Source organism: Lathyrus oleraceus, chromosome 1 (genome assembly GCF_024323335.1).
Source record: "Lathyrus oleraceus cultivar Zhongwan6 chromosome 1, CAAS_Psat_ZW6_1.0, whole genome shotgun sequence".
In the NCBI taxonomy this organism is placed as follows: Eukaryota; Viridiplantae; Streptophyta; class Magnoliopsida; order Fabales; family Fabaceae; genus Lathyrus; species Lathyrus oleraceus.
In genome coordinates, this window is record NC_066579.1 from 421,523,389 (window position 1) to 421,533,749 (window position 10,361).

At 35.6% G+C, this 10,361-nt stretch overlaps 1 protein-coding gene across 1 annotated transcript; it reads right to left on the minus strand.

Annotated features, from left to right (window-relative positions):
* Nucleotides 1-7,278: 7,278 nt before the first annotated feature.
* On the minus strand, nucleotides 7,279-8,782 carry LOC127078545 (probable aspartic proteinase GIP2). The gene has a single exon (XM_051018994.1). It carries the CDS (start codon nucleotides 8,708-8,710, stop codon nucleotides 7,427-7,429), a length of 1,284 nt encoding a protein of 427 aa, XP_050874951.1. The 5' UTR covers nucleotides 8,711-8,782; the 3' UTR covers nucleotides 7,279-7,426.
* Between the last annotated feature and the right edge of the window lie 1,579 nt (nucleotides 8,783-10,361).

The window sequence follows — 10,361 nt, forward strand, 5'->3', positions numbered from 1 at the left end:
AAAGAGATTAAAAACCAATTCGTTTTAAGTCATTTTTCTTACAAATAAAATTGGATTAAAAAGAGATTAATTGTATTTACACCCATTTTTAGCCTCCAGTGTTCAGACACAAGTCATATCGTTTGCTTGTTATAACACTTGTCTTCCTCCTAAAAAACAATCACACCAAACAAACAAACACTGTTTTTGTTTCACCGTGATAAACCCTTTTTAAAATAAAAAATATTCAACCAACACACAAGATTTTTTTACCCAAAAAATTACATAACTTTGAAATCTCCACCGTACCAGGGCATATGTAGGAGCAAAATTCAACTCTTGTCGAGCACAATAAAAAAAATCCTCTTTCCTTTTAAACATGCTATATTTTGTATTTAATGATTAGGAGAAAAAATTATCACAAGGTTAACAACATCTTTTGCATAATTAATTAGAAGTAACCATTTTAAAAATGGATGTCGGATGGTGCTAATACATTTCTTACGCATAATCGACTCATGAACATAAAATCTGGTTTCAGAGACCATTTTTTTTGTTTAAAAGGATTCTATTAATGTTTTTTTTCTAATTTATTGAACTTTTATGATGATTTCATTACTTCGAGTAATCCTTGAATTTTTAGGCCGCGATAGTAGATAATTTTACAAGAATGTATTGGATTTATTTTTTCTTAAAATTCAAGCATGAAGAGGGTGGAGTATTTATAAAGTTCAAGAAGATGGTGAAAACTTCAAGGTTCAGATTCTAATATTCAAAAATAAGGAATATATATATATATATATATATATATATATATATATATATATATATATATAATATATATATATATATATATATATATATATATATATATATATATATATAAAGTGGACATTGTATACCAACTCAAAAATCTGTACATTCTAGAGAAAAATTGAGTTTGTGGAAGGAGAAATAGATTCGTAATGGAGATGGCTTGCTAAACCAATTTTTGGTAGAAACAGCCAACACGGTAGTTTTTCTTCAAATTACAAGAGTCTTATTGGTTTACTGTATCTCTTACAACAAGGCTAGACAATCTATTTGTTATCAGTATTCTCTCTCTATTTATGCATTGTGCTAGTGAAATGAGATTAAAAGTGGCGATAAATGAAAGTGGATTGAGAAAATCACACTTAACAATCTTTAAAAAAGTAATTTAACAACTGAATTTCACATATCAAATATGTTACTCAAGTGATTTAAAACACAAAAGGCAGAGGAAGTGAATTATAATAAAAATAGTTTTAGAAAAATTATAAATTTGATCTATTTTAAGGTTGATTTTAAGAATGGTGTAGAAGAAGAGAATGGTAACATAAAAATAAAAAAATAAGATAAAAAAGAAGGAACATGCTAGATTTCTTCAAAAAGTTACTATTTTAATAAAAATGAAGTAGTTGATTGAATCTAAAGCTAATATGATAAGGATCATTCATTCATGTGTTTTTTTATCCAAATAATTAACTAATGTGAATTGAACCACTTTGCATCGAATTTTATCTTATGGTTCGAGTTAATGCTTTAATGCAAAACACCAGAAAATGAATTTCCCTCAATTTTAAGACATGCGCAAAACGTATTTAGGGAAGACTTTATAACCAAAAACGATAAACAATAATATAGAAAACGACACAAACAACAAAATTAAAACTTTAGAGAGACATAACTATTAGAAGTAATTCATATTTATTAGTTGTACTATTTTCTTAGCCCCTAAGTTTGTTAGAGGGTATTTTAGTATTTTATCCTACTCTAGTAACCCTAGTTTTAGCTTATAAATAGGGTGACAATCATTGTAACTTTTATCATGTTTTGTAGCCGTCATTCTCTTAATAGAATATTCATCATTTATTCTACCTTTGCACCAACAATTGGTATCTAGAGCTCCGGTTCAGATTCACTGGGAAACACGGGAAACACGAGTGAACGTGAGGTCTTGTGTGTTTGATTTTGATTCTTAGATTCGTGTTGAATCTTGAACAAAATCTGATCAGAATTTTAATTCTGTGGGTTAGGAAACACTGTGTGAGAAATCTGAGTGTATTGTGCAAGGTAGAAAGATGAACGGAAACGGCAACATGAACACCAAACTTCCAGTATTTGACGGTAAAAACTGGAATCGTTGGATGATCCAAATGCGTGTACTGTTCGGTGCTCAAGATGTTCTAGATCTTGTCACTGATGGTTATGTTCCGGTAGCAGCAGATGCGACGGATGAACAGAAAAACGCGCAGAAGGAAGTAAGAAAGAAGGATCAGAAAGCATTGTTCTTCATTCGTCAATGTGTTGATGTAAATGTGTTTGAGAAGATTGCAGATTCAACGACAGCAAAGGCTGCGTGGGACACACTGGTTAGATGTTATGGTGGTGACGCATCAGTGAAGAAGGTGAAGCTTCAGTCCTTGAGAAAGCAATATGAGAATCTCAACATGAAGAATAATGAGAAAGTTTCTGAATACATCTCCAGAGTGATTCTGATCACTAATGAGATGAAAGCGTGTGGAGAAACTCTTTCTGAAGAAACAATCATGGAGAAGGTATTGAGATCCCTTACCTCTCAATTTGATTACATTGTGGTAGCAATAGAACATTCCAAAGATCTGAGCACCATGAGAATTGAAGAGCTGCAGAACAGTCTAGAAGCGCAAGAGTTGCGCTTGACTGAAAGAACTTCTGAAAGGGAAGTAGAGCAGCATGCTCTGAAAGCAACTTCTGGTAGGAGGTATCAGAAGCAGTCAGAACCCAGGAGAAGATCTGATGGTGGTCAGAAGTCAGAAAGCTCAACCTCTGATAGACAAAAGAATGCTCAGAAGGGAAAAGAGAAGTATGACAAGAAGAAGATCCAATGTTACTGCTGTAAGAAGTTTGGTCACTTTGCTAGAGACTGTTGGTTAAACAAGGAGAGAAAATCAGAAGAAGCAAATATAGCCAGAAGTTCTGATGACGAATCTGTGATATTGATGGCCTCTGAATCTGATGATATGGATCTGATAGACTGGTGGTATATGGACACTGGCTGTTCAAATCATCTTACTGGAAACAAGAAATGGCTGGTTGACTTTGACTCTGAAAAGAGGACAAAGATCAGATGTGCTGATGACAAACATCTTAATGCAGAAGGTATGGGAAACGTCAGAGTGATTCTGAACAATGGGAAAACAGCATTGATTCAGAATGTGTGGTATGTACCTGGCATCAGAAGCAATCTGATGAGTGTGGGACAATTAATTGAGAAAGGTTTTTCAGTTACCATGAAGGACAATCTTCTGAAGTTGTATGACTGCAATCAGAAGTTGATTATGGAGTCAGAACAGGGAAGGAATAGAACATTCAAGGTGAATGTCAGAACTGCAGACTCAGAATGTCTTAGTGCAACAAGTGCTGAGAAGGAGAGTGAGCTGTGGCACAGAAGATTTGGTCATTTGAATTTCAGAAGCTTAAAACATTTGAATTCAAAGAAGTTGGTACATGGAATTCCTGCAATTAAGAAGCCTGAAAAGTCATGCAAAGTTTGCATGGAAGGAAAACAACCACGATTGCCATTTGCGTCAGAAACTGCTCCAAGAGCAAAACATGCCTTGGGAGTTGTACATTCTGATGTGTGTGGTCCATTTCCAATAGCATCGATTGGAGGGAATAAATACTTTGTGTTATTTGTTGATGAATTCACAAGAATGACATGGGTATCCCTTATTAAGTTTAAACACAAGGTGTTTGATGAATTCAAGAAGTTCAGAATGAAGGCTGAGAATCAGAGTGGTCAGAAGTTGAAGATTCTTAGAACTGACGGTGGAGGTGAGTATAACTCCAAAGAGTTCCAGAAGTTCTGTGAGGAGAATGAAATTGAGCATGAGGTTACTGCTCCTTATACCCCTCAACACAATGGTCTTGCTGAAAGAAGAAACCGCACTTTGCCTGATATGGTGAGAAGCATGCTAAAGGAGAAGAAGCTTCCTCAGAAGCTCTGGGGAGAAGCTGTTGCCACTGCAACGTATGTACTCAACCGATGTCCTACGAAGAAGTTGAAGGAAATAGTTCCAATACAGAAGTGGACTGGAGATAAGCAAAGTGTTAGTCATCTGAAGGTGTTTGGTTCTGTTTGCTATAAACATGTTCCAGAAGCCAGAAGACAAAAGCTGGATGATAGAAGCAAAGTGATGATTCTGATAGGGTACCACAGTACAGATGCATACAAGCTCTATTATCCAGAAACCAATAAAATTGAATTCAGCAGAGATGTGATTGTGAAGGAATCAGAAGTTTGGAATTGGGATAAGTCTCAATCTGATTCTGATGTTAGAACCTCTGAAGAAAGGTCAGAGTTAAGAATTTCTGAAGACGTTGATTCTGATTCTGATAGTGAGTCTGACTCTGGAGAAGACTCAGAAGATGAAGGTGACTCTGATGATCCAGACTCTGATGACCCAGACTCTGATGGTAATCCAGATTCTGGTGGCAATTCAGACTCTGGAAATATGCCAGACCCTGAAGATGGTCAAAGCTCTGGAGGAAGTCAACCATCTGAAGCTAGAAACTCTGAAGCTCAAGACTCTGAACAAGTTCAGAGACCACAAAGAATCAGAAACATCCCCAGAAGATATGCAGAATTTGACATGCTGCAAGACACTGAAGTAGACTCTGAAGGAGAAGTTATTCAGTGTGCCATGTTAGTAGACTCTGAACCCATAAGTACAGAAGAGGCTCTTAAGCAGAAGCTCTGGCTGAAGGCCATGAAAGAAGAACTTGATGCTATAGAGAGAAACAAGACTTGGAAGCTGACAAAACATCCAAAAGACAAGAAAGCCATCAGCGTTAGATGGGTTTTCAAGCAGAAGTTAAAGCCAGATGGTTCAATTGGCAAACATAAAGCAAGGTTGGTAGCCAGAGGATTTCTACAGAAACCTGGGCTGGATTACTCTGAAGTGTTTGCACCTGTAGCAAGACATGAAACAATCAGAATGGTGATTGCAATAGCTGCTAACAGGAATTGGCCTCTGATGCATTTAAATGTAAAATCTGCATTTCTGAACGGTCCATTAGAAGAAGAAGTTTACGTGTCACAACCTCCTGGATTTGTGAAAAAGAATCAGGAAGGGATGGTGTACAGATTATACAAAGCTCTATATGGATTGAAACAAGCGCCCAGAGCTTGGAATCAGAAGATTGATTCATTTTTCAAGAAGCAAGACTTTCAGAAATGTGAGATGGAGTACGGTGTCTATGTTCAGCATACTTCTGAAGGAAATATGACTCTGGTATGTTTATATGTTGATGATATACTATTGACTGGAAGTTCTGAACAGGAGATAGCCAAGTTCAAGAAAGTTCTGATGAATGAATTCGAAATGACTGATCTAGGCAAAATGACATACTTTCTAGGGATGAAATTCAGATACTCTGAGAAAGGTATTATTTTGCATCAGCTCAAGTATGAATTAGAACTTCTGAAGAGATTTGAACTGAAGAATTGTAAGATTGCTGTAACACCTTCTGATACAAATCAGAAACTGGATTCTGACTCTGATGGAAAGGATGTGGACGCTACAACCTTCAAACAGTTGGTTGGTTCTCTGAGGTATTTGTGCAATACCAGACCTGATATTTGCTATTCAGTTGGGATGGTTAGTAGGTTCATGAGTAAACCTAAGTGGTCCCATTAGCAAGCTGCTGTCAGGATTCTGAGGTATATCAAGGGAACTCTGAAGTATGGAGTATTATTTCCTTCTGGAAGAAAGGATGAGTCAGAACTTCTGAGTTATTCAGATTCTGATTGGTGTGGAGACAGAGTTGACAGAAGAAGTACGTTTGGGTACTTATTCAAATTTCTGGGAGGTCCCATTTCTTGGTGTTCCAAGAAGCAACCTGTTGTGGCGTTGTCAACTTGTGAAGCTGAATATATTGCAGGTGCTGTTGCTGCATGCCAAGCTGTGTGGATTCTGAATCTATTGCAGGATCTGAAGATTAAAGTAAACAAACCTCTGAAGCTGATGATTGACAACAAGTCTGCAATCAATCTTGCCAGAAACTCAGTGTTGCATGGGAGAAGCAAGCACATTGAGACCAAGTATCATTTTCTGAGACATCAAGTTCAGAGGGGAGTGTTAGAAGTTATACACTGCAGCACTCAGAAACAGTTGGCAGATGCTCTGACGAAAGCTATCAAGACTGATCAACTTCTCATATTAAGGGATGGAATTGGTGTTACAAGTTTTGATGGAATATGAATTAAGGGATGATATTAGAAGTAATTCATATTTATTAGTTGTACTATTTTCTTAGCCCCTAAGTTTGTTAGAGGGTATTTTAGTATTTTATCATACTCTAGTAACCCTAGTTTTAGCTTATAAATAGGGTGACAATCATTGTAACTTTTATCATGTTTTGTAGTCGTCATTCTCTTAATAGAATATTCATCATTTATTCTACCTTTGCACCAACAATAACAACAACTTCAACTTTATCTCCGAAGCTCAAGATAATGACACTCATGTATCCACTATCTTAGTCTTCTCTACTTGTGTCAAACTTGTCGAAATCATTGTATCACTTTTCAATGCTTATAAACACTTTTGTTGAAACAAATTTTTTTTATATTACCACAGTCCAAAATTGATATCTCATTTAGAAACCAATATGCTCTCTTGGAAACTTAGAACTTTTATCTTCTGTTGGCGCCAATTGTTGTGAAATTAAATTAAAAGATTCAAACACACACAAAAAAAAAAATGATGTGTGAGATAGAGAGTAATGGTAACTACACTAAACAGATTCAATCATTAATCATTTTACCAACTAAGTCTATACAAAACACAACCTAATAAGAACAAGATAAAAATAGAGAATCAACACACCTAATTTTTTTTTCTCTTCATCTTTTCCAACAACAAAATTTTAATGTAATTTTTTTAAATTAATTTATTAATAAATAGATTTAAATTTTTAAACTAATTTTACCTATATTCAACCAAACTCAAAATTCCTAAATAATTTAACTAATGCAAGAATTGGATTCAGATACTCCTTGTTCTTCTGCAATCTTCAACTTCACCTCTATTTATACTTAATGAAGGAAACTTTCTTAGTGTTCTTTCACATTAATTTTTTTGTGTTGCATAAATTTGTTGCTCCTTGGCTTATCACTTTCTATTATTCAAATTGCTTCCCAGTAAGCTAAAACACTTCAAATAGAGAGAATTCAAACTAGTGTCATACACAAATTCATGACTTGCATCATATGATGTATTCTCAAATCTAGTGTTAAAAGAAAATGCATACACTTCATTGATTCTTAGTAAAAAATACATAAATTACAATAATAAAGAAAAAGGAAAATGACAAAAGTTACAATCATGAGAACTCACTCAGTTCAAACAGAAATAACAAAAGTTTACTTGAACCTATAATCTCACTCATCTGAAATAAGATTTCCCTTAGCATCTGAATTGGAACATCTTGCATTATGAACTAGGAGTGAAGAACTAAATCCTAATGTAGAAGAAACCAAATCAAATTCCAATAAATTATCCTCCAATATGTGCCCACCAATAACAACAGCTGTTCTTGGCTCTTTACCACCATCCACAAATCCAAGGCATGCTACATTTTTATTCACCAACACCATTGAATTTCCACCATAAATTGTCCACTCTACACCCCCTTCTAGTACCAAATCAATAGTAGGCACATCCAATCCAGTAACAGTCCTACCAATAGTTGTTAAATCAAAACATGCTCCAAATGGTGCAACCGATGCAACTTTCTTTATATTTTTATCACCAGCCTTATTAACAAAATCTCTAACAAGAGGTTTGTATATAGAGCTATGCAAAAGAGTGTGAGAATGCAAGTTCCTAATCTTTGTTCCACCATTACCCTTTTTGTCAATAGACAAAACGGATGTCTTGAAGTTGAGAGCTTGGCCACCAACTTTAATGGATTTCACATCTATGAAATACTCATAAGAAGGCTCACCTAGATCATATGTTGGAGCAGTGCTAAAAGGGTTAACAACAAGAGGAATAGTAGTGAGATGAAACTTTGACAAAGAGTTTTGTTGGGGAATCCCACCAATGAAAAGACTACCAAGTCCTTTCTTGTTTGAAGATGGTAAACAAAGAGCAAACTTGTGAGGAAGTTTATGAGAAGATAGTGATAACTGTGTTGGTAATGCAAACTGTGTCCTTCCGAGGCCTAATATTCCTCTAGCTTTAGGAAAGGCTTTACTTATAGGAAAATCAAGATGATAATAGTCTGAGTCAGTGCAACCAGAAAATAGTCCAGAGACTTTTGAATCTGATATGAACAAAACATCATCACCGGTTTCACCTGAGAACAGTAAACCACCGAATGGATTGCTTATGGGAGTATCACATGTGTTGTTGGAGCAACCTGGTGATCTCAAAGGGGCGTTGCATTCAGTGCATTGGTTTTTCCAAGGGCAAAGTTTGGATTGACAAGGGAGAGGATTGAAGGTTGAAGAAGTGTAGTTATTGTTGCATTCATACCATAGCATTGATTCTCCAAGATCAATCAATACATCAAAGTTGTGTCGAGGTGTTCCTATGCCGATTGAGGTGTAGAAGAGACTGGTTACTGGGTCTTTTCCAATTGGTAAGATGAACTGTGATGTGCAAGAAGATGACAGAAGGGCTATTGTGAGAAGAGAGAGAAGAGTAGCAAAAGAAGCCATTGTTAATTGATGAGTGTTTGATGCATGTGAGGGATTACTTTATATAGAAATAAATGTGTATGAAGAAAATGTAAGTACTTTTCGATCCTTATTTTCATCACGTTTAGTCATACTTGGTAAGCTTTTCTTGAAATTAGGTTCTCTTTATCAATATGTTCCTCTTTTAACATTATTTAAGGACAATTCGTAGTTATGATGACAGTGATGAAAATGCTTTTTAGTACAATTTAAATATGTGAATCTTTAATTATGACTTTCATATGGATATAATTTTATATTGTCCGCTAGACTCATAATTGTTTGTCGGTGTTGCTTATACAGATGGATAACATCCACATTGGTAGCCCATCCTATAAATAACCTTTAGTAATATTTGACTAAATTTCTTAATGTATTATATATCCTTTAGTAATATTTGACTAAATTTCTTAATGTATTATATATCTTATAGTACTTTTATTAGTATACCACGTAAAAATATTTAAATATTTTTAGATTTTAGAGATATATTTTCGCACGCATCAAAGAACGTTAAATGAATCAGAAATACATCTTCATAATATTTTAAAAGTCATATATCACGCATTAATTTTGAAAGGCATTTGACAGACATATTGTACCAGAGATGCATCACCGGTTATTTTACGGAGATGCATCTCCGTAATATACCAGAACAGTGCATGTTATGTTTTGTTTATTCAGATGAAGATTTATAAACGTTATGTATCATGTTATGTAACGAGATTCAAACCATACAATCGATATGAAAAAAATAACGTATATAAATCCAGATGGTCCAAAAATGTCATATATAAATAAAGTTTAAATACACAATAAAGTGACATGAGATGAAAATAAAATACAATCCACGATGAATCCATAGTAGAACTATTATATACTACTGCACTACTATATATGTCAGACTACATCTCCTCTGTCTCTTCTGACTCCTCTGCCTCCTCGGCCATCAATCCCTCCGTCCTCTAGCGCTGTCTCAAGTACATCAATGTCCCCCTTGCCTCCGTTAAGATGGCATATATGACCTTTCTCACATTAGACCCATCGGGAAGATACCTATGTCAATGTCTACCTGCGTAATCTCCATTATATGATGACATCTAGGAAAGATATTCTCAACATGATCTAACTGTTCCTGCTCCTCCTCCAGTATCTCTTGATGAGCTGACCTTGGTGGATCTCTTAGAGCATCTTGCACCATATACAGATGTGACACCCTGAAGAACCATCTGATGTATTCGTCGATGTAGCTCTAGTCACTCTGAGCTATGGTACTTCGTGCCTCTCTCATTATCATCAAACATGACATTCATTTGTCTACGTGTCAAAGTAGGAGGAGCAGAGACAACATGGTGTCTGGGATTGGTCTGAGTGTAGCCGAACTGCCGTATCACGCGCTCGACAAGATGAGAATAAGTGATACGTGATCCGCAAGCCACCTTGTATAACAGTATCTCGTAAAATGGTCGCGTCTTAACGTGATCGTCATAACTATTGAAGTGCATGTCCTCAGAAATAAAGCGGTCAAGATACACTCTGAACGAATCTATCGTCTGGTTCCCTCTAAGTAGGGAAAATATAATAGCATATAACATATCCTGAATGTAAGTTGGTACACTCGCCCAACCGGAGA